Here is a 25131-nt window from a genome sequence, read left to right on the forward strand (position 1 = left end):
CAGTGTCAGGTTGTTGAATTGTAGCTAACATTTTTGGTATTTGCTACTTCTTAGCATTTTGGTGAAATGGTACACTGATTCAAATGCAGTCATATGTGCATCATTTTGTTTTTTAACTCAAAAGGCATCATTCACCTGTAAACATGTTGATGAAGATCCATTAATTTACGGTTGTTTTGCTCTTCTAATCTGTAATTCTAATGTGCTTTCTAAACATCTCTTTATTAAGTAATCGGTGTGGTTTCCTTCACTTCTTCTGTGTATACATGGCTATTTTATTTCTAATTACTGTGTGTGTTTCTAATTTTTGTTTTGTTCCTTCCTTGTTTCTTTTCTCTCTCTCTCGTACTGCCCTGTGAGTGTGTTTTTGGGTCTCAAAAGGTAGGCTTTTGATCACATTGCATTTTTAAAAATAGCTAGTTTTTGTGTGCTGCCTTCTTCCTTTGCCTCTGTTGCATACTATAGTGTTGCTTTTTGTGTCTTTATTTAACACAGCAATTGACTGTTGCTGCCTGGACTCTTGCTGGAGTTTATCTTTTTGGCATTTTGGGCAAGGCTTTTTTTAAAGTGCTGAGATTTGTCTAAGTTGCCTTCTTGAGTTGGGGGTGGGGAGGGAGTAAGGAGTACTGTTTAAAACTTTTTTTTTTTTGGTAGCTCCAGACACCCAGAGCTTGCAGGGTTTGTGTTTAGTTTGATTTAGGATTTTTCACCATCTAAAACTCTACAGCTATTATAATGCTCTTGCATATTCAGTTTCAAGACTGAATAGGTCCTCAGCCATGGAACTTGTTTCTGGCTTTCAAAAGCTATCAACAACTGTAGCCAAGCATGCCATCTTAACTTGATTTTTGTTGTTGTTGAAATAGTTCTTGTAACATTTAACATGAAAATATTCATTCATTTTGCATGATTTTCTTTTGCTTGAGAAATTTTAAAGAGATGATAATCTATAATGACTTGTGTTGTCATTTAGGAGTGAACGAAACTGATAATTGTAAATCCAAAAGTACAGTGGCAGCCGTCTGATGTATTTAGTGTATTTTAATTGGGGTGCATTCATAAATTTTCCAGTGTACACAACGTCATTTGATTGCAGCTACTTTTAAATTGCTCACTGAATAGGCTGATGGATGCAGAACCCATTCACAGGGCATAACCAAGGGTACAGTGAGTGGAGTCTTGTGAATATATGAGTATAAACTATTTTTTTTAAAAAAAAGCTTTCCTTTTTGACATTTATGGCACTGAAGCACATCAAAATGCAAGTGGATAGCAGAGGGTGATATTTTCTCCCTGACAATCACTTGCAGACTGATCGCATTAAAAATATCTGGGTCGTTCAGTTTGCACCTTCTTCAAATGTGGGAATAGACTTCCAGTTCAGTTGTAGTCTGACCTAGAGTAAATTGTAGTAGTTCACTACCACTTTTTTATTTTCTTGTTTGATGTTTCTGTAAGGGTCTGAGGAGAGAAAAAAGAAAGAGGGGCAGAAGAAACAATGTTAAGGAACACTCATGAAACTTCATACTTAGTCAAATCATTGTATTGTCTACTCTCTGGCAGCAGAGCTCCAAGGATATTTCACAGCCCTTCTGCATGATCTACTGTTAACTGGAGATGTTGGAGATTTGAACCGGAAGTTGTTTGGATGTATCCTATCCCTGCCCTAAAGCTTAATCCATGCAAAGGATCAACCTTCTTTTCTGCTTCATAAGGAAGAGCCCACCAAGAGCTCAAATAGGCACCTTTCAGAATAGCATAACGTTTGGCTTCTTGCTCTGCTACACAAGCCATAGGAGCATAGGAGCCATAGGAGATATATTTTAAAAAATTAATTATGTGTTGCAGGTTGTGGCTAATGGTGGGTCCTATGCCTATAAAGGCTAAAGATAAGTGCCTTGCACTATGGCAGGTTTTGTTAGATATATAAGTCATACCTGTGAAACACCGAACTGTATAATAAACTGGTGGCCAGAGCTAGATCGCATGTTTTGCAATGCAGAATTAATATTGTATAAAATCTTTCTTGAACGTGTTGAAAGCCAGGCTATAGATAGTGAAAGTATTGTCAGTCACTTTTCAATTGCTAACATCATGGCAAAATTCTTCCATGAGACTCTGTTCCAAATCCTTAGCTAACAAGGGGAAAAAGAAGGATGCATTCTTGTCTGCATTGTTTTCTGATTAAAAGTTTCATATCCAAAGTGTGGTTTCCCTACATGGGTTATATGTTGTTAACTCTTTGCCCCTGGGTGCATTTAATTGCCAGGACTCCTTCTTTGCATTTGTGGAGGTGTCAAAGGCTTCCTCTTCCAGTCACCCAGAGGTCACCTAGAGCACTGTTCTAACTAACTTTGGTCATTCATCCATAAACATGAGCAATAATAGCAAGCGGTTGCTGTTGTTATTGTTTTCAATGACGATTCTACATCCCTGCTTAACAATAAATTTTCACAAGGGGCATATTTTGTATTCAGTAAGTGCTGAAGAGCCGGAAACGTTGACTCTCCCTGCTGACTTGTATCCATGTGGTCCAAGGCCAAGGCAAAGGGCCCTTCCATAGAGATAAAAGCAGGAGATGCTCTGTCTGTGTGTCGTGGACATGGGAGTAGATAGCTGAAGTGGGTTGGGAAGAATGCCAGGACAGAGAAGGTTGCTGCTCACATTGGAAAGGCGGTAGGTTGCTCCTGCCTATAAATTACATGCTTATAAATGAAATGGTGCTCAGACCATTTTGTAAAGAGCAAAGCAGCTTCTGGAGGGTGGAGGAGTTTAGAGTGGTCTTCCATGACAAGACTTCCACAGAACTAGAGTCACTACAAAAAATAAAATGAAAAAAAGTATAGATGATGATGATGATTATTATTATTAGTATTATCAAATGCTACTGGCTATTTTCTGTTTTTATTGCACCTATGGGAATTTAGTATTACAAATATTGCAGGGGCATCAACTTTCCTCCTTATAATAGCTGAATGTTAAAATGTGGTTATTTAGGGTGCAGGCAGCAACATACGGCGATACAATTTTATTGAATGTTTTAACAGCACTGTTTTTCCTAAATGCACTGAAACACATTTTTAGAAGTTTTTTTTTATTACTTCTTCATATCTCATAAAATGTATACAGTTTAGCTATTACTTTTCTTTATGCTGTATTTACTAATGTTTTGTCTTAAAACACAAGCATATATCTTTTCAAACATACCACTGTCATGCAGGGCATATGAAACGATCTTTTAATTAGCCGAAAATCTTCTACTGAGATTGGACTTGAGTTCTAGAAAAACTGTTTTTGTATGCACAAAACTTAATGGGTCTTGAAGTAAAAAAATGCATAGTTTCATTACTGTTCTGTATGCATTATTTTCTAAATATTCTGTAGAGGATTTGTTGAAGAAATCCCACTTTATTGGCTATGGGAACAATCCTGTGCACAAAAACTGTCATAAAGCAAGCTGGTATATGTTAAATTGGCATACCTGATCCAAACTCCATTGAGCAGCTGGACTACTGCTGCAGCTCTGCCTATGCCTGGCAGAGGAAAAACAAGTCTTTAAAATAGTATTTTACTCTGGCTTGCAAGGCCACATGACAAAGCTGAATGGTTTTATGATCCAGCCTAAATCTCCGCTGTCTGGTCTCGCCCCTGCCATGCTCCCAAAGTGTCTGTTTTTTCGGGGGTGGGGGATAGGGACTTACATTGGTTTCGGCTCTTCATTGAGAGAATTGCTTTTAATGAAATTACTTCCTTGCTGATATCTATTAATACTTTTAAATCTTCAGAGAGATCGAGCTTCAGATATCTTGCCATTCTGAAATTCCATGTTCTTCACATGTAATATAGTCTTGCAGTTCCTCTCAAGCTGTGGAGCTAAGTTAATGCATAAAAAGTTCTGCTTTTGCGTTGCTCAGTTTATAACCTGATAGTACCGCAAATCATAAACTATTCCGTTTCACTAAAGTAAAAAATAATTAAGCAGCTAGTGTCATCTGTCTCTATCAAAAGATTCCATAACTATTAAAGCACACTCAGAGGTTGTAGTGCAGGAGCCCATGGGTGGCTTTTGTGGAATCTCTGCCATAGATGTGCAGTTTTAATTTAGCGAAGGTTCTTCAATGATCTTGGAAATTCTATCTGAATGCCTCTTTGAATTTGCTTAAGCAGTGCTCAGCTGCCTCACCCTAGCAGAACACCTTCGCTAGTCAAGCACTTCCGTGATGTCAGGTCAGCTAGCGGCATAAAAAAAGAATGGGACAGACACAGAGGAAAGTGAAGAGGTCAGAGGATAAGGAGAGGCATGTACGTTCTTTGGGTGATGGTTGCCAACACTCAAGATAGCTTCCACTGATACAACTATTGCTAGTGTTGCATATACAGAATGTGGTTTTGCTTCCAAATGTGATTTATTTTATTATTATTATAGTTGCTATCTTTGTTTTTATTTAGCCTTTTACATTGATGGCTGAAACAGGTCTGTCTGCTCATTGGTGAGCAGAAACGGCTATTTATTTCATCAACTTTTATATCTCACGGTTGTATCCAGAAGTCAGGGAGCACAGGGTGGCTAAAGACATAAATATTGTTGCGAAAAAAATATACCTGTACATGATGCATAAATTGATAGAGCAATGTTAAAGCAAATAAATCTAATGCCTTCTGGTATACTGAGGTCAACGAAGCTAATCGATCTCTGTCTATTCTGTGTTCTAGACATTATAAGAAGCGATGCCAGGGTCGTATGCGGAAGCATGTCGGTGACCTATGTCTGCAAGCCGGGATGTTGCAAGATTCCCTCGTACACTACCACATGGCAGTGGAACTTCTCCGCTCTGTGAATGACTTTTTGTGGCTTGGAGGTGGGCAAAATGAGTAACAGAACATAACTGTTTTTAGAAAGCTTTCTTGACCCAGGTTGCAATCTGATTCAATTATATTTGGAGCAGATCCATTGAGATCAGTGGATACACGATTTATATCCACTTTCTGCCTTTACCTGCTACAGCTTAGATGGAAATTAATTCATATTTTAAGTCTTGGTAATGAAACAGAAGTGACCTTAACATCCATAATAAATCCGTAACAAATTGTGATCCACAGGGCTGGGTACGGTAGTGCACAGCAAGGGATTTCACACACCCTGCCTATGAAAGGAATGGTGGATTTTAAGGCTGCTTTGGCAGTGCTTTGAGATAACCACCACCACCACAAATTTTATTATTTATACCCCACCCATCTTGGTTTCTATTCGCCTGGGCCAGCCTCAGTACCTGCCTATATTTCTTATACAATTGAAATCACATGAGTAGGCTTGAGAGATTGCTGCCACTTAAAATACTGTTTTTAATCTGTAGCTGCTCTTGAAGGATTATGTTCCGCCTCAGTTATCTATCATTATCCTGGAGGCACAGGTGGTAAAGTTGGCGCAAGAAGAGCACAAGGAAGTTCACTTTCTGCAGAGGCAGGCAACAGGCACAGACCAGGTAAGCAATATACTTGCTTTTCTTGGAGGATTTTCTCCCTAGTATGTTTGGCAATTAAGTATTTGGCAGGCTCTGGTATTTCCCCTAGACATCAACAACCATCATGGCATGATGGGAGTTGTTGTCCACTGCCATTGGTAGGTTGACCACTCCTGATGTAAACAGACAATGCTAAGCTAAATGACCCAAGGGTCTGACTTGGTAGCTTGTGTAGAGTCATCTGTCAGGCTGTAGGAAAGTATGTGATAACAAAGTTTATCAAAACCACTTGGCAGCTGTTTGTTTCAATGTCAGTAATGGGGTTTTCTCAGAATTCTGTAGCTGTTTGGCATGTTTTCAAATATATTTAATAGCTTGGGGGTTTTTTGGAAATAAAGAAGGTTAATGTTGTCACTTTGATTTTCCTTTAGGGGCACAAGAAGTTCTTATTGATCCAGGTATACTGTCTTATTAATCTGCTGTGTCAATATATATATTTGTGTTAATTGTTTTCTAGTTCCTATATGTTGTTCCTAGAGTTCTTTTTTTTAAAATAGTAGTTTCTACTTCATATAATCTTTAAATCATTTTTTAAATTTTCCTTTGGAGAACAGGCAAATTCATTTAAAATGTTGCATACCATTAAGTGGCATTTCCTTTTTTCCTTATTATGTAGACAACATAATACAGCACTAGTTTGTCAATTTTGCCAGAGATTATTTTATGTATACTTATGTTATCAAAATAAGATATAATTTTCAACTTTTTGTGCAATTAAAAAAAAAAGAAATTTAATTCTGTGACAGTGAATCAGCAAACTGATTTTTATTTACATTCTAAAATTTTTAAAAGGTTTGTTCATTGCTAAAACTTAGTATTGGTAGAGTTAATTTGTTTTGAAAGGCTTTTCTGAAACATTTTTTGGTCTGCTTTGCTCTTACCCAGGTGTCATTAACTGGCAGCCATTGTTAATTTGAAATTTCCTGCTTTCCTCCAATGCAGGAGCCCTCACGTCAAATGGCATTAATGCAGATACCAGTACTGAAATAGGACGGGCCAAGAACTGCCTTAGCCCTGAAGACATCATAGATAAATACAAAGAGGCCATTTCTTACTACAGCAAGGTGATGTTGCTACATTATGAGAGATTTTGATGTGTGAAATAAAGGCAGTCAGCTTCATTTTGAGCGGCACCTCTGGTAGTGGGCACATGATTTCCTGTAAGAGTGTACAGTACTTCTGATGGGCATACAAGATAGTGTTGATGCTGTCGGTCTGCTAACTCTATAAACTAGCACCTATACATGTGGCTGCTGAGGTTTCCTAGAAAATGGCTTTTTATAGTTTAAATTGTGGTTTTTAGAGTAGAATGCTAGGCTTATGCACCAAGCAAAGGTGAACTCATGCTTACATTGATATTTTTAGAGAGTTTCCACTACTTTCAGATATAGCAATGAAATTATGGTTTATCATTGCGTGAATATTTATTTCAGGGGTCAGCAAACCTTTTCAGCAGGGGGCTGGTCCACTGTCCCTCAGACCTTGTGGGGGGCCGGACTATATTTTGGAGAGAAAAAAATGATGCCAGAGCACCACGAGCCCCATTGGCTGCTTACCTGTGTCTTGTGAGCTGCAGGGGCTGGTGGCAGCGGCGGAGGGACGATGAGTGGCGCACAAAAAAGGCTCTGGAGAGGGGCTGCTTAAAATGGCAGCTGCTTGAGCGCTGCTGCTGCTGGCACCAATAAAGCCCAGCCCCCTTCCTCCTCTAGGCAGGGCGGGGAGAAGCCAGGAGGAGGGAGGGAGGAGGCGCCGGCGCTGCCGGAGGGAGAGGAAAAGAACGTGTGCACTGGCAAGCCATGCAGTGAATCCCGGACCGTCCATGGGCCAGATCCAGAAGGCAATGGGGCCTTATCTGGCCTGCGGACCTTAGTTTGCTGGCCCATGATTTGTCAGATCCCTTTCACTTTTCCAGGATGGAGAAAACTTTCACTTCTGCTTTAACTAACTATAGTTAGTTAAATCTGGAGTGGACAAAGTGGGAATAGCCTTAGCTACGGTTTAGCAAAATAAGCCAACTTTAAACTGGTTTATGATCCTGGCTTGTTCCAGTAAGTCATTGGTGGGGAGCCTTCTGCCTATTAGCCTAATTAGGTCCACCAAGCCTTGGAGGTTGACTCCCTAGGTGGTTTTGGGGGAAACCATGCAATCTTTTTCATATGAGGTCAGGCCTTGGAAAGTTCAAGGAAGGATTTTCCTTTGCAGCCACAGCTTGAATTTAAGCCACAGATGCAAAGGAAGAACTGTGGCTGCAAAGGAGGACTGTTCCTTTGCAGCTGTACTTGGGACTTTAAATTCCTGACATCATATGAAGTCAGGTGAGAGATAGGTGGGGGGCCCTGTTCATCTCTCAAAGTGCCCTCCAGAGGGTTGGTTACTGCTGGATCCAATTCACCCTTGCTGCAGCAAACCTTAATTAGACTATCCATATTTTATGGTTTGGACATAACTGAAAATAGAAGTAAAAACTTCTTTTTCTTGATACTGTGCTGAAGAATGAAGGAGGTGAGAGATCAAAGCTCATTTATGTAACAATAAAGCCATAGCCTTGTTTCTGAATGCAGTCACTGTGTTTTATTTTAACTGAAAAAGCCTCTGAAGGAAATGCAGATCATTGTATTGCAGTTTTGGCCCCACACTCTGCAACTCTTGCTAAATATGTGAACTTGGTTCAAATGCTTTGGAAATATTACTTTTTTCTCTCCAGAGTCTCCAGCCACATTTGTAGTAGCATTTTCTTTTTACTTTCGCCTTGTACGTAGATTATCTCAAGGCAATGTACAAAACGTAATAAAACCAACTAAGTTAAAAACGGCACAGAAATAACACAAAATGGACCCCCCCCCGGGTATTCATCCAGCAGGGAAAGCTTGTTGAAACAAAAATGTCTTTAGTTTGTTGTTGTTTTCCAGAAAGTAGGCACCTGTTGTATTTCAGAGGGACTGCTGTGCCACAGAACAGAGGCAGCCGTGGTGAAAGCCCTGCTCCGACTTATTGTGGAGCAGGTTTCTGATATGTTTGGAATTTGAAGAAGCAGCTCTCCTGCAGACTGCAGTGAATTCTCAGCATATAGGGATAATTAGCCCCTTTCCCAAATGATTTGCTTTGAATGCAGGTGTTTCTTGGTTCAGTTTCCTGCATGAAACCCTGGAGAGCTGGATGGACCAATGGTCTGACTCAGTATCAGGCAGCCTCCTGTCTGCCAAATATTTTTGGTACATCACTTAATAATATTTCGATCCTCTATATGTTCTTGTTTTATAGTACAAGAATGCTGGTGTAATTGAGTTGGAAGCCTGTGTGAAGGCCGTGAGAGTGTTGGCAATACAGAAAAGGAGCATGGAAGCTTCTGAATTTCTTCAGAATGCTGTTTATATTAATCTCCGTCAGGTGAGTACACTCTTTATCTTTCAACTAAGAATGGATTGACTTGGTTTTTTGAACTTTCCCCCCTTCTAATTAGCATCAGTGCCAAACACTCTCCCTTGTTCCTCTCCAACCTTCAACTGCCGCTTTAGTGCTGTGGGAGGAATTTGTCACGTTACGTTGAATATTCTGTCATTTCAACTTGCCAGATAGGATGATTCTCCTCTCCCTGCACCCCTTGTGTTTTTCTGGGGTGTCTACTGACCCCCTCTCTGGAGCCTGTTGTTTTTGGAGGGCAGGGCATGCATGGCAGAAGAGCAGGGGAGAAAGCCCCACCGTGCAAATTCAAGTCCTTGCCTAGGGTTCCTGTTGACAGAACTCATTTGGTGAATTTGTTTCTGGCTCGTATGAAGCCAGAGTTCCAGTTACATCCAAACTGGGAATTCCGGCTTATTGTCGGTTAACAAGCAAGGATGATAAGCGGGGAAATGCTTAATGTCATTTATCAAGCAAGGATAATCTTGCCTTGTTTCCTGGAATTTCCCAGTTTGTATGTATTGGTAACACTTGCTTAATACAAGCCAGGCGCAAAGGACTGAAGTGGTGCTTAAGGAGAGGAGTGCTTGGCCTTGACGAATTGTTCCCTGCTTGATAAATCAAGCTTTATGAAGCCAGCAACGATAATTGAGCCATTGTTTGATAATTTCTATAACCCTACATTTGAAGACTCAGTGCCATTTCAGATAAAACCAGTTCAACTGAGAATCCAGTGAAAAGGGATTTAGTCTGGAGAAGCTTGAGCATAATTATGCATAATTGAAATGTGCATTGTCAGAGCATTAGGGAAGAAACTTAACTATTGTGCCATTATTGAAATACCTTAATAGTGGTACTCCACTGTATGGTTTCCTATAAGGTTCATTACAACTGTTGGACCCATTCCAGAAATGAGTGGAGTTGTGAATGCACAGAAGCCAAGTGCTTTGTTTTGATGGGGTGGGTATAATATTGTTCTTTAAGGTAGCTGAAATGGAGGACTTGCAGCAGTAGTTAGACTGAATTTGGGGGGGAAATGGTTATAGAGAAGACAAAGCAGTGAATATTTCCAAATATTTTGTAATATCAGTTTATGGTGTCTATTGAATATGAATGTGATCAACCAAGTGTTGAGGTGGATAGCTCATGGTTCTGACAATGCCAAGGTTGCAGGTTTGATGCTGGTAAGGGACAGCTGCATATTCTTGCATTGTAGGGGGTTGGACTAGATGATCCTCAGGGTCCCTTCCAACTCTGATTCTATAATAGTTATCCCTAGGCTATTGTCTTTAGAGGAATTTTGAGTGGAACATCACACCACTCACCTTTCCTTTCTGAGCATTTGTCATTTCAGGTGTTGTACTGCTCTCATTTTATTTTCTTCAGACAAAATATTTCTCTAGAGGGTTGGGGGAAATGTCAACAGCGGTTGCGGCAGGCTTTCGTTATGCTTATGTTGTATATTTTTCACTAGGGGTCAGCAGTGTAACACTGTAGGAATTGGTTATTGCTGTGGCTGGAATAGTGCCGATAGAAAGTCTTATTGCTTAACAGCCTCTTCAGTTAGCCAAGCAAAGGAGTTTTCTCTTGCAGGTTTATTTCTGTCTTAAAATATTCCAGTCAAACAACAGAAATAATGAGCCCTGATGGGATTTGATATAACAAACAGAATTTGTATTGTGGGTTTGTGGTATTTGATGCCTTCAAGATTCTTGTTGCTCATTGCCCAAGTTGGGTACCCAGTTAGACTATTTGCTGAACAATTTATGAAGTTAGAACTCTTACGTATGTAGAGAATTGAAATGCCGCCTGGCTTTTCCTCCTGAATTTCCTGGGAATATGTGATTGGGATCACTTTCTTTTGCATGCTTATGATATTGCTGTCTTTTGCTTAGGAGCTAAAACATATTATGTTACTTCTGTATAGGAGTTGTTGTTTTTTAAAGCAACTGTCGGCAAATACTCACCATCAACATTAAAAATTCAGTTCTTAGAGTACCATATAGTCTTGGATTCAAACAGTTGGCTAGCATCAGATAAGGTGCTTGTGCTAGCCAAGTGAAATGTTTTGCAATCTTTTCCCTCCACTCACTTGAACTCTGTGCTGCTCACTAACTATCTGAAGAAGTGTGCATGCACATGAAAGCTCATACCAATAACAAACTTAGTTGGTCTCTAAGGTGCTACTGGAAGGAATTTTAAAATTTTGTTTCGACTACAGCAGACCAACACAGCTACCTACCTGTAACTAGAACTGCTCACTAACTGCTTTTGAAACTCCTGTCAGCTTCATAAGCAGGTTGTCATGTGGTGTAGGGGCTGCTGTATGAGCAAGCCAGTTCTAAAGCAATTTAGGATTATGGAACTAGTCAAATAGTTCAGTCATTTCTGGAATGGATCAAATAGTTCTAATGTACCTTATAGGAAATCATTCAGTGGAGTAGCACTATTAAGTTATTTCAATAATGGCACAATAGTTACGTTTCTTCCCATGTGCCCTGACAATGCACATTTCACTTGTGCATATTTGTGCTCTAGCTTCTCCAGGCTAAATCCCTTTTCACTGGGTTCTCAGTTGAACTGGTTTTATCTGAAATGGCACTGTTTGAGTCTTCAAGTGTAGGGTTATAGAAAGCCTTCTTTACACCACTATAAAACTGCAAAACTGCATCTATGATACCTTAGCTATTATAGAAAATTTTATATGCACATGTTGGATTAAAATTATCTTAAATATTTCTACAAGTGCTGATATCAAGTCTTTAGGAACCCAAAACATCATTTTTTTCTGTTGTACTATGACAGTATTCTGTTTTTCCAGGAGTCTGTTAGAATCCAGCCAATCTTTTGTTGCTGTTGTTGAGATTTTCAGGGCAGTGTCTTGCAATGCTTTATATCGACTTCAGATGAATTCTTTGCATTTATTATTTCCTTGGTGCATCCTGCCTTTCTAGCTCAGCACTTGAGCCACCTGAAGTGGCCAGCATGTTAAAAATACAATGACCACATACTGAAAACAGGTTGTTTTGGGCATAGCAGTTGACCATCAAAACCAATACTTGTAATAGAACAGAGCTAGCAAAATCAACCAACAATATACTGACAGTTTTGGGAAATACAGGCTATGGGGGTGTGTGGAATACATTGGTTCTCAGTCAAGGATTTCTTTGTATTCTCTTTCGTGGCTAACCAGCAAAATACATACATTCCTGCAAGGGAGAACTGCATACTTAGCAGCAGGAGGTTTCAGATTATTTAACACTACAGCTGCTCACACTATCAAAGAAGAAAGCTGCTTTTGGATTATAATGCAGTATAAGTAGCTGTGATTTATCTCCGGGATGCATGCATTTCTCTAGAGTCTAGTTGGTCATTATTTTATGCTTTATTACTGTCCAACTGCCGTTTCATTGCTTTTCCCTTTAGGATGTCACTTTGCACACCTTTTAGGTTTGGGCCCATTTCTTTTTTCTTGCCTTTTTATAAAACTGTGTAGCTGTCTGCCTGCTTGTATGTATGAGATGTCAGCAGGTTTCAGAAGAACCTTTTAATGAGTAAACTTTTTTTTTCTCTCCCCCCCCCCAGCTTTCTGAAGAAGAAAAAATTCAGCGTTACAGCATTCTTTCTGAGCTTTATGAGCGCATTGGATTTCACCGCAAATCTGCTTTCTTCAAGCGTGTGGCAGCAATGCAGTGTGTGGCACCTAGCATAACAGAGCCAGGGTGGAGAGCCTGCTATAAGCTGCTTCTGGAGACCCTTCCTGGTTACAGTCTATCTCTGGATCCTAAGGATTTTAGCAAAGGTACAGATTATTTTCAGACACACCCCTGCCCTTAAAAAATCCCCCTCAAAACCCTTATTGTCTTGCTTGCATCAAGCTTAGCAAATAAATGTACAGAAGTCAGAAGACTGAAGTTTGAATTGGAGGCAGACATTCCAAGTAGTCAGCTCCACAGATTTACACGTACACAGTCATGAGACAAAGCCAGGCAATAAAATGCAAAGTGTAAGGCAGATTGGTCTGGTTTTCTTCTTCTTCTTTTCGGTACCTGTGATCGCCCTATGCTGCACAGAAACCTTGGTTATTATTATTGTTTAAATGTGTATTGTGCTAAATACCGGCAGAGGTGCTACTTCACGTTTTATAGAGGGGAGAGGGCAAACATGTTTTTGTGGAGATGGGGAAGATTCACTATAAGGTCTGCTCTTGAATATGTTCAGGCTGAAAGTATATTGTTACAAATGCCCTCTCTCCGCCAAGCAATGGCCAGAGTGCATGGGGCTACAGGCACACACACAGGGTCTGTGCCCCTTTGGAGAATAGAAGAAAGGGTCGAGACTGCCGTGCTTTAAGAAATAGGGTTTATTCGCCCATTTACACCTTTGGTTTGCATGGAGGGAGTCTAGATCTTACAGCATGACCCAAAGCATTGCAGACAACCTCCCCTCTTCCCCACAAAGATGGATCTCAGCCGTACTTCCTCCTCCTGCCCAGAAACCCTTGCTTCAAACCTCCCTTTTCCTGCCCCCTCAAACACACACCCCACCACCTTGGTAACATCTCACCTCCCAGGCTAAAGGATTCCTCTCCACAGTGGCCCACCTTTGTTCCCTTAATGGCCCTAGCTAGGCCAGGCTGGTTTGTATGAGCTGGCCCAGGAATTCCCTGTATTCCCTGTTTGGAATAATTCTGTACTTTAATCCGTATACCAATTAATCAGAATCCTAGTATTTATGCATTCCTAGTGTTTAGGGGGAGCTCCCCCCAGTTCTAAAACACTGTTTTAAAAATATCAGTTTATATTGAGAACATTTGTCATAAGGTAAAGGTAAAGGGACCCCTGACCATTAGGTCCAGTCATGACTGACTCTGGGGTTGTGGCGCTCATCTTGCTTTATTGGCTGAGGGAGCCAGCATACAGCTTCCGGGTCATGTGGCCAACATGACTAAGGCACTTCTGGTGAACCAGAGCAACGCACGGAAACGCCGTTTACCTTCCCGCCAGAGTGGTACCTATTTATCTACTTGCACTTTGACATGCTTTTGAACTGCTAGGTTGGCAGGAGCAGGGACCGAGCAACGGGAACTCACCCCGTCGCGGGTATTCGAACCACCGACCTTCTGATCAGCAAGTCCTAGGCTCTGTGGTTTAACCCACAGCGCCACCCGCATAGTTATTTTTAAATTCCTCATAAAATCTAAAGAAGCAGGTACTCCTGAGGAAGAATCACATGTGAAGTGGTGGGAAGGATACAGCCACTGTCAATCTTCAGTTGTAGTCCTGAATTATAATAGGATATGATCCACACTGTAGTTTCTGAAAGTGTTGCAAATGCATATAATAAAATTATATACCACACTACATACCAGCTAATATTAATAGCTTCATGAAAGCTGCAGGTAGTTTTTAAACACGTATATTATAGAAAGAATTGCATCCAGCTAACATTTACTCAGAGTAGGCTAACTGAAATTAATAGGCCTAAGGTAGTCATGGCTATTAACTTCAGTGGGTATACTCTGAGTAACAGTTAGCTGAACACAACCCCAAGTCTCTTTACATTTGAGGAACATTAGCTTCCATATTTCATATTTTATTCAAATATGTGAGTATGGCATTCAAACCTTGACAGGACTTATTTCTACATAATTTCTTTTTTTGAATGTAACTAATGTGAGGTAATTAATTTTAAGTCCAGTTTTCGGAGGATAATGATAAAAGTGATTTATGTTTAGCCTGAGTGCCTAAATTTAAGTGTGGATGATGCAGTAATGAGAGGATTTGAGAGAAAATGTATCTTGGATTTGAAGAACATTAATAAACATCTGAGTGATTATGATGATTTGTGTTCAGTGCTACAGTATAATTTAGTTGATGAAATGGAAAATATTAATTTGATTTTTCCAGATGGCAGTAAGATTTTACTGCGTAACAGAAGAGGCACTATTCAGTGGTATAGTGAAAATCTGAAGGTTTGTGCATAGGCTTTGAGATTTTCAGGGGCCTTGGGCCCAGTAAAAACTGAAGGGGCCTTACACTAGGAGCAGTGTTATTGTGTAGGCATGGGATCTTGGCACTGAAGGTCTTTTTGAGAGGGCATTAAATAAGTTATCCTTTATTAACTACCCTAGTCTGCAGCGTGGCTTTTAAAAATTTATGTCATGGGATGGTTGTCTTGGGAAGTAGGTCTAGCATAATGCTGAGCCTTAGAGCTAGTAGCCTTGTAAAAGTCAGCATCGAATGAATTTCGTGATGGTATTGATTGCTTCTCACTTTCGAGATTTATTGCAGTAAACATTCCCGGTTTTGTTTTTAAGGAACTCACCGTGGCTGGGCTGCCGTGCAGATGCGTTTGCTTCACGAGTTGGTGTATGCTTCAAGAAGAATGGGAAACCCAGCGCTTTCTGTCCGACATTTGTCTTTTCTCTTGCAAACCATGCTGGATTTTCTTTCTGATCAGGGTATGATTTTTTTAAAAAATAAAATAAAATTACAAATATATTTTCTGTAACCAATTTATATAGATGTCACTAAAGGAGAGGCTCCTTTAGACAGGCTGAGTGGGATTCCTGACTTCTGTTGATTGGGCAGCAGACTCCCCATCCTGTTTCCTTCCCTACCAAGTTATGTCACAAAGAGCTTTTGAAAATCCTCTTAATCTAAAAATGGACAAATCACAGCAGGTTTGAAACAGGTAAACTGGCATTCTTTCTGGACTGAAGTTGCTCTTCAATACATTGTCAAGTTATCTCAAGGAGTGCCTGTAAGAACCTGAATATGTCTTTTAAGATCTTCTGGGGAAGACCTTCTCCAAACAGTGCAATCTACAGAGGTTAGGTGGACAGGCATCAAAGCCTGGCTCTTTTTAGTTGTGGCATGTCACCTTTGGAAAGCCCTGTCATATATTGCCAGGTCTGTAAAAATGTTTTTATTGTTCCACTGACTGCTGCTTTTGGCATCTTCAGTATTTTGCTTGTGTGTGTTTTAACTACGTTTCCGAGCACAATTCAAAGTGCTGGTGTTGACCTTTAAAGCCCTAAACGGCCTCGGCCCAGTATACCTGAAGGAGCGTCTCCACCCCCATCGTTCTGCCCGGACACTGAGGTCCAGCTCCGAGGGCCTTCTGGCGGTTCCCTCATTGCGAGAAGCAAAGCTACAGGGAACCAGGCAGAGGGCCTTCTCGGTAGTGGCGCCCGCCCTGTGGAACGCCCTCCCATCAGATGTCAAAGCGATAAATAACTACCTGACATTTAGAAGACATCTTAAGGCAGCCCTGTTCAGGGAAGTTTTTAATCTGTGATATTTTACTGTATTTTTTGTTTCTATGGAAGCCGCCCAGAGTGGCTGGGGAAACCCAGCCAGATGGGTGGGGTACAAATAATAAATTATTATTATTATTATTATTAGTTCAGGATCATATCCAATATTGCATCAGTGGAGTTCTGAAGTCCACTGTAATTTTTTAAGAGAGAGAGAGAGTGTAATGGAGAGAGTAAGCAGTATATCACAACACATAGCAAAATAAAATAAAAATAGCTGTAATCCTGTATAAATTATGTGCTTTTGAATATTACCATTTTGAGACAACTTTAATGGAGAATTGTGCTTTCTTTTCAGAAAAGAAAGATGTAACACAAAGTCTAGAAAACTACACCTCAAAATGCCCTGGGACGATGGAATTAATTACGCTTCCAGATGGTTTAAAGCTTCCCCCTGTGCCATTCACTAAACTTCCTATTGTAAGGTAACCATCAATTGCAATTGAATTGCTTGGTCCTGTTGGTTTTCATGCTTTGCACTGTAGGCATCAAAACGTTCTTTGTGATCCATGGGTCAGCTGCAGTAGAATGGGACAGTTTCTGTCCTTGTAACCATCTGTCCAGTTTCTGACTTATAACAATATTTCTTGAAGGGAGCAGCCAGTTGTGTAAGGAGTCATTGTGTTGAGGACACTCAACTTGCATAGTTGAGACTGCATCTTAGCCCCTGAATATCAGAGATTTGCGGGTGGCGCTGTGGGTTAAACCACAGAGCCTAGGACTTGCTGATCAGAAGTTTGGCGGTTTGAATCCCCGTGACAGGGTGAGCTCCCGTTGCTCGGTCCCTGCTCCTGCCAACCTAGCAGTTCGAAAGCATGTCAAAGTGCAAGTAGATAAATAGGTACCGCTCCAGCGGGAAGGTAAATGGCATTTCCGTGCGCTGCTCTGGTTTGCCAGAAGCGGCTTAGTCATGCTGGCTTCATGACCCGGAAGCTGTACGCCGGCTCCCTCGGCCTATAGAGCGAGATGAGTGCCGCAACCCCAGAGTCGGCCACGACTGGACCTAATGTTCAGGGGTCCCTTTACCTTTACCTTTATTACCCAAATATATGCATACTCATGATGTCTCAGCATCATATCATCATTTCTGACTTATCTTTGTTTGTTGTTGTCTGCTTTCATACTAGTCTAACCCTTTCCTCTACTTTCATGGTTGTGTTGGCTGATGCTGCCATAGATGGCTCTATGGTGGATTGAACTGTTGCTATTATACTTGTTTATTTTGTGCTGTATAGTGGCTTTGCCTGAGATATGTTTGTCAATGAAGTCTCTTCCCAGTGAATTAATTGTCAATATTGGCATGGCATCAGTGTTATGGCCACAGAATGTGAAATAATTTTACCCTTCAGTAAGAATTTAAGATACATAATTTGCTTTTTATGCTACATATGGGATGTAGCATCTACATATTGAATGGAAAATAATCCTAAGCACTATTGCTGAGCACACAGTCTTTCAGAGCTCACTAAGCCTCAGACACTGAAGTTCTGAATTCAAGCTAGATGCATTGCCATATGTGTAGGTTACCAGGCTTATAGTAACCATGCTTATTTAAGGAATTGATAATCCTTTATTCTTCTTGCAATTTGTCCCCCCCCCACACTACTCTAAGCTGATTTTACTATAATTTCTAATGCTGCCTTGTTTCTATTCTGACTGCATGTTCAATTTAGGTGTCTTTCCTATATTAAAACAACCCTTTTTGTTCATTTAACAGATCTGTCAAGCTTTTAAATCTCCCTGTTAGCCTTCGGCCACAGAAAATAAAAAGCTTGGTGGGTCAGAACATGTCAACAAAGAGTCCCTTTATATATTCTCCAATCATCGCTCACAATCGTGGGGAGGAGCGGAGTAAAAAAATTGGTAAGAAAACGATTTCCTATATTCATTACGTTTTAAAATGCATCCTGCTTGAATATTTGATATACCACTGTTTGCTTGCTGGTTTTCATTCTGCAAATTGAATCAAGTGGTTATTGCCAGTTTTTGGATCAATACGCTATTTCCTCCTCTCGATTATAAAACTGACTAGACAACTTGGCACAGATTGCTTGTATCCATCTTGCCTTTGTTTGCAGCTCATGATGTGTTAATCCACTGCTGCCACTTGGAAAGAAGGATATAAGCAGCTCACATTTTTATAGTATCATTGAAGATGATTGCAAGAATGCCTTTCAGTCTTTCAGTGCTTATTGGAAGCGTGAGGAACAGAATGCTTGCAGATTTGCTGTTATAGCTTAGCATAATCTTGCAACAAAAGTTGGGTTACGTGGGGATCAAGACTTCCTATTGTCGCCGTGCAAGTGGCAACCTGTACGGACACCCATATGGACGGCGCGCGCGAGCGGCAGCCTGTACGGTCACCGTGCAAGAGGCAGCCTGTATGGACAGCGCGTGGGATATCTGCAATATCGCTGTAGCAATATATAGAATCATAGAATCATAGAGTTGGAAGAGACCACAAGGGTCATCGAGTCCAACCCCCTGCCAAGCAGGAAACACCATCAGAGCACTCCTGACATATGGTTGTCAAGCCTCTGCTTAAAGACCTCCAAAGAAGGAGACTCCACCACACTCCTTGGCAGCAAATTCCACTGTCGAACAGCTCTTACTGTCAGGAAGTTCTTCCTAATGTTTAGGTGGAATCTTCTTTCTTGTAGTTTGGATCCATTGCTCCGTGTCCGCTTCTCTGGAGCAGCAGAAAACAACCTTTCTCCCTCCTCTATGTGACATCCTTTTATATATTTGAACATGGCTATCATATCACCCCTTAACCTCCTCTTCTCCAGGCTAAACATGCCTAGCTCCCTTAGCCATTCCTCATAAGGCATCGTTTCCAGGCCTTTGACCATTTTGATCACAGCAACAAAGTATGCATGTAGCTTTTTGAAAAACAACAACAGCAACTTTGAAACTTGTTATGTTTTTGTTTTTTTAACACAGATTTTCAATGGGTCCAGGGAGATGTTTGTGAAGTTCAACTGATGGTGTACAATCCAATGCCTTTTGAACTCCGTGTAGAAAATATGGTATGTTTCAAAGCCTGGTTGACTTGAAACCCTGATTAGCCTTATTGATGTTAACATCATGTTTAAAATGAGATGGGACAAATGGCTGAAATTGTTGGGAAGAGGACTGTGCAATGAGGGTGTGTGATCACCCTCTTAATATCTGTACCAGGCTTGTTTGATATGCTTTATGCTCTTGAACATTTATACTAGTGTATACAAGCAAGGATAGAAACCATTGCCTTTTACTGACTAGGATTATTATTATTATTATTATTATTATTATTATTATTTGTATTTCATTATACTTAATCTCAAACCTCCTTTATAGAATAGTTCATTCTATAAACAAGGTTTGAGATCAAGTGTAACACTGCTCCTTTAAGCCAAGTTATGTTTCTACTGGAGTTCTTGAGGATTTGAGGCACGCTAGCAGCAATAGTTGTGTTCCTCATTGTCCATGTAACTTTTTTTATGCCGAATTTCTTCTGACCTTTCAACTTGACATCTCTGTGCCCTCTAAATTTAGCCCCAGGTCTTTGTTACTTTCTGCTTTTACATTCTTTAAAACTCCTTGGTTTCTTTTCCTAAGGGCACTGCTGGATGAATATGGAGTCTGTCAAATCTTGCCCCATTCCTCATCCCTGGGTCTTTGTCCACACAGCAATAATGCTAATTGAGGAAAGAGTTCTAGCCCTAGTCGGAACCATTGGAAATGTGTGACAAGACACTTGTGAAGGCTGGAATTAAAGGGTTTGGATGATATGTACACAAGGGCAGTCATTGTTCAGCCGAAATAGCTGTGTTTTAATAGTGCATCTTGCCTGATTTCATAAAATATGAAGAGTCCCAAACAAACTACCTTTATCAACTTAATGTGAAGATGATTTGCAGAAGTGAAAGTGATGTCTTAATAATCTAGTGCTTGGTGGCAAAGCTTTATCAATAAATTATTTGGATTTTCAAGCAATTTGTTATGCAGAAGAAGTAACTTTTATTTTTGAATGATCATACTTAAATAATAAAGGGGGGATTTTAAATTTTTTTCTAACTGGATGAGACCAAAGTTTCATCTAGTAAGTTCAGTATCTAGTTTGCAGCAGTGACCACCCATATACTTCTGGGAAATCACAAGCAGATCCTGAAGGTAGCAGTCTTTTCCTGTCTGAGTTCTAGACGCTGGGGGACAGAGTTGCATGCCTTTTTTTGCAGGGAGGTTTAGTAAAGCTATAGTTAATGGCTGTTGGTAGACTTTCCTCTTACATTAGCTTCTGTAACCCCTTTCAAATTGAGTTACCATCACCACATCTTGTGACCACCAGTTCCACATGTTAATTATTGATTGCAAGAATCATTTCCCTTTGTCTATCCTGAATGTACTGCCCATCAATTTCATTGGATGTGCTCAAGTGCTTGTGTTCAGGGAAAGGGGGGGGGGAAGCTTAAAATGAATTCTTCATAACTTTATAAATCTCTGATTCCTCCTCCCCCCACCCCAAATACATCTTTTTAAAGAAGCAAGCCCTGTACAGTCATTTCATCACTGTAAGGAAAATATATCAGAAGTGGGGGTGGGACTTTTTCCATTACGAAATTGGTGTTTTCAATCAAACATGGTTAATGCTGAAATTAATCACCAACTATTTTATATACCAGAGGTTTGTATGCTATGAAATCTTGCAGAGATTTGCAGAATGATACTAAACACACCAAATTTCAAAATAAGATAAATATAAATTAGAGACTTCTATATATCATCTTTAAGTGCAAAAGTAGCACCCAGTACATACCACAACATAGTGTCCCTCTATCATAGCCTTATGGGGGAGGATAAAGCTCATGTTCTAAAATGATTTTGGCTGCGAGTTTGAATAAGATTTTAGTGATACGCAATATCTCTTTTTGGGTATGTGTGTGTTATTTTGTTACTTAAAAAAAAATCAATCTTCATTGCAAAGCCTTGGTCGTTGTGGGACACACCATAAATGTTCAAAAACATGTTTCAGGTTTGCTGCCTTCAGCCTGCATAACTCTTTCACACACACAACAGTGTCCTCTGTTAGGGATTTGCCTCAATGCACTTTGTCACTTTGGAAGTAGATGACAGAGTTCTACAGTTTTGATTCATGTTAATGCACCCAGATAGCCTGCAATCTGTGTTGAGTGAAATGGCTATTGGCTGTTGTCATTTGTTGAGCTGAATAATACTGTGTCTCCTCAGACACTCTCTGCAGTTAATTCAGCTAACTGCCGTGTCAGTTGAGATCACATTAGAGTGATTCTTTGACCCACTTGCTCGTGAATCTAACCAACCAAACGTCCTTTGCTCCAGCAGATGGTGGCACATTATTCTGACCAGTGGGACTTTTTCAATTCACAGAGACAATTCACTGGTAATAAGTCCTAAGAAGAAAGGAAAGGCAATTATGTTGGCTTTTTCTTCTGGTTAGGAGCTGGAACTTAGCTATTTCAGTTGTCAGACATTTAACTTACATAATATTATGTAATGCTTACTTATTTCGGGGTTGCTTTGCAAGGAAATCTCCATTGCAGTTAGATTTACCCTTGTGGTATTGCATATACTGTATGATGGCCATGTAATTACTGTGTACAGTTGCTAATCTCAATTCAAAACTGACAGTAATGTTAAGAGCCAGTGGCTGTCATATACCCTTTCGCTGCAGATTACAATTCTTTAATTTAATGATTCTGATAGAGTTGGAGGGGACACAAAATTAGAAATGTTGCACACACAATATAGTTTGTTTTGTTTCTACAAATGTACTTAAGACACTATAAAATAATAAAATTGCTATATTCAATTCAGCAGATGAAATACAATGGTACCTCAGGTTACAGACGCTTCAGGTTACAGATGCTTCAGGTTACAGACTCCGCTAACCCAGAAACAGTACCTCGGGTTAAGAACTTTGCTTCAGGATGAGAAAAGAAATCATGTGGCGGCAGTGCAGCAGCAGCGGGAGGCCCCATTAGCTAAAGTGGTGCTTTAGGTTAAGAACAGTTTCAGGTTAAGAACGGACCTCCAGAACGAATTAAGTTCTCAACCCGAGGTACCACTGTATAATAATAAGCAGTTTGAGCATTACAGTAAACACAGCGCTAAAAGTTAAGCACCAAAAACCTTTGCAAGCTGGTTTAATATTTGTGAACATCAGTTTCCAATGTGTATTGGATCAGATGCATGGCTTCCTTAATTTAAAGCCCCATTTTCAATGCAGACACGTTTTATTTAAAATCATTTATATCCCACTATTTCTTCCTTGGAAGAGTGGCAAAAACAGTAAAGCAGTATAAATAGTAAAGCAGTATAAATAAGCACCAGCAGACAGCATTTATACTCTCTTTGCTGCAAGTTGAATAGACTTCTTATGTGTGTCTGTTATGTATATGCTTTCTACCCCCTCCAGGGCCTTCTGACAAGTGGGGTGGAGTTTGAATCCCTCCCTGCAGCGCTCTCTTTACCAGCAGAATCCGGCCTCTATCCAGTAACACTTGTTGGTGTCCCACAGTCTGCAGGCCAGATCACTATCAATGGTAAAAACTGTTGTTGCTTTTATATTCCATTCATACTTCAGAAGTTGTCGATTTTCTAAATGGCAGCCAGTTCTAATCCCCTGCCATTTTTTGTTTAGAAGTGAGTGATCCCTTTTGCTTACTGTAATTCCGCCCAGCCATACAGGAAATAGAAGCAGTCTATCTCACTGTGTCTACTTATTACCCTATTGTTAAAACTGCATATAGTTGCTGCCGTTTGAGATGAAGGCTGGGCTACAAATTTCATAAACGAAGTCTAGATTGTATCAATCGATTCGAAAAAGAAAATATTGAGCTAACCTAATTGCCTACTAACTGTACATAGAAATGAGAAAACAAGAGGCTTATCTTTAAATTGCTTATAATTAATGTGCTTTCCAGTAAATGAGTCAGGAGTCTGGTATAAAAAAGCCCTCTCTATTGTAGCTGAACATCTCAGAGGCGAATGGTGTTTGTTGGATTGTAGATTACTGTATATGGGAGAAAAGGGGCAGCAGAGATCCTGGGGTAATCCAAGGTAAATCCTAAAACAGTTCGCTTAAAACATAATTTGGCAAATTGGCAAAATTCTCTTGTTTCTAGTAGGGATATTTGTGGAATTTGATTTTCGTGAATCCCAAAATGAGCTGACCCGATCCCCATTTCTCACACGAAAGTGTGATTCAGAAGTTAGCTATCCATAACTGTTTGCACTTGCGAATGTTTTGGTGAGGTGTCCCCCCCCCCCCCCCGCCGCCGCAGTGTGTTTTGAAAAAGAAAGGTTTTTAGAAATATGTGTTTTTTTAGAAGAGTGCATTTTTTCAAGGAAAATATGTAATAATTTAAATACTTATTTTTAAAGAAAGTATAGCTTAATGCAAAAATGGGAAGTAACTGATTTATGAGTGAAAACATGCAAGAATGAAATGAATAGGAAATGGACGGATACATATTCTTAAGACTTTGGCTCACAGTGTGAATACTAAACAGGATTAAAATTTACTGGCCTCCGTATTTGCCACTTAGCCCCCATCCCGTTCCCATGACAACCCCTACCCCCTAACCAATGTTAGTTATGTTTTGAGGATTATTGGCTCCTGGACATTTCCTAAATAGCTCTTCATAGATAATTGCTAACTACTTATATCATAATTAGCTAGTAAGGAGGGCCCAAATGAGTCACTGGTACCAAGGTCACTAAACTATTCAGTATATTCCATATTTATCAAGTTTCTGACATCTTCAACTACAGTGGGGTTTCCGTCCATGACTTGACAATAAACTCCTGATGTGGTCTCTGTTGATGGCAGGTTATCACACTTCAGTTTTTGGGGTCTTCAGTGATTGTCTTTTGGATAAGTTACCAGGAATAAAGACCAATGGTTGCACAGTGGAAGTCATTCCAGCTTTACCTAGATTGCAAATTAGTACTTCATTACCGAGGTAAGAAACCTGAATGATCATTTTCAAATCGTTAGGAACTAGGGGAATCATCCGCTCTCCAAAGAACCACATAACATTATATTGTGTTCCCATTCAAATTTATGTGTTTGTATTAGTGAAAACATCAAGCATTTTATTATACAGTGGTACCTTGGATTACAGATGCTTCAGGTTACAGACGCTTCAGGTTACAGACTCCTCTAACCCAGAAATAGTACCTCGGGTTAAGAACTTTGCTTCAGGATGAGAACTGAAATCGCGCGGCGGTGGTGGCGCTGCGGCAGTAGGAGACCCCATTAGCTAAAGTGGTACCTCAGGTTAAGAACAGTTTCAGGTTAAGAACGGACCACCAGAATGAATTAAGTTCTTAACCCGAGTTACCACTGTACTGTTGGGGTCAGCAAGTAAGGACAGAAATTTATCCTGAAAGATATTAGCTTGAGGATTACTATTTTAACCAGCAAGGGCAACAGTGGCTTCAGTGTTAACTTTCAATAGCTTGCACTGCAAGGAGAATTAACTCTTAAATTCTTCTTTAGATTCTTCTTGATTGGTCAAAGTAGAATTCTCCACAATGACCACTATCACCTGTGCAGTAGCACATGCAGTCAATATCTTTATATGTCACACGGAAAGGAGAGGAGTAAGTAAGCTGTGCCAGCATAGTGTAGTGGTCAGTATCGGACCAGGATTGGGAAGATCTGGGCTCAAATTTCAGCTCAGCTGAGATATGCAATGGATAACCTTGCTCCTCAGCTCTAATATATCTTTACAGGGTTGTTGTGGGGATAAAATGTGACTGGGAAAAGGAGGTATGCTGCCCCAGGCTCTTTGGAGAAAGGACAAAAAATAATAATAAATAAAATCATAAAAGGTAAAGGTAAAGGGACCCCTGACCATTAGG

The 25131-nt window shown here is 40.1% G+C and overlaps 1 protein-coding gene across 4 annotated transcripts in view; it reads left to right on the forward strand.

The window, feature by feature from the left end:
• Positions 1-25131, forward strand: part of TRAPPC9 (trafficking protein particle complex subunit 9) — a 271286-nt gene that overhangs the window by 8011 nt on the left and 238144 nt on the right. For 3 of the 4 annotated variants that reach the window (XR_014513742.1, XM_083450441.1, XM_083450442.1), the window contains exons 3-14: positions 4714-4859; positions 5355-5483; positions 5894-5920; positions 6465-6586; positions 8784-8909; positions 12507-12723; positions 15241-15384; positions 16541-16667; positions 17960-18105; positions 19186-19271; positions 22679-22805; positions 24095-24227. Coding sequence is in view for 3 of the 4 variants with exons in the window: in XM_083450441.1 (XP_083306567.1) it covers positions 4714-4859; positions 5355-5483; positions 5894-5920; positions 6465-6586; positions 8784-8909; positions 12507-12723; positions 15241-15384; positions 16541-16667; positions 17960-18105; positions 19186-19271; positions 22679-22805; positions 24095-24227 (1530 nt within the window). In the remaining variant the exon portion in view is untranslated. The remainder of the gene's footprint in view (positions 1-4713; positions 4860-5354; positions 5484-5893; positions 5921-6464; positions 6587-8783; positions 8910-12506; positions 12724-15240; positions 15385-16540; positions 16668-17959; positions 18106-19185; positions 19272-22678; positions 22806-24094; positions 24228-25131) is intronic. The other variant, XM_083450443.1, reaches the window with a different exon arrangement.

The sequence above is a fragment of the Podarcis tiliguerta genome (assembly GCF_965153285.1).
Source record: "Podarcis tiliguerta genome assembly, chromosome: 7".
NCBI lineage: Eukaryota > Metazoa > Chordata > Lepidosauria > Squamata > Lacertidae > Podarcis > Podarcis tiliguerta.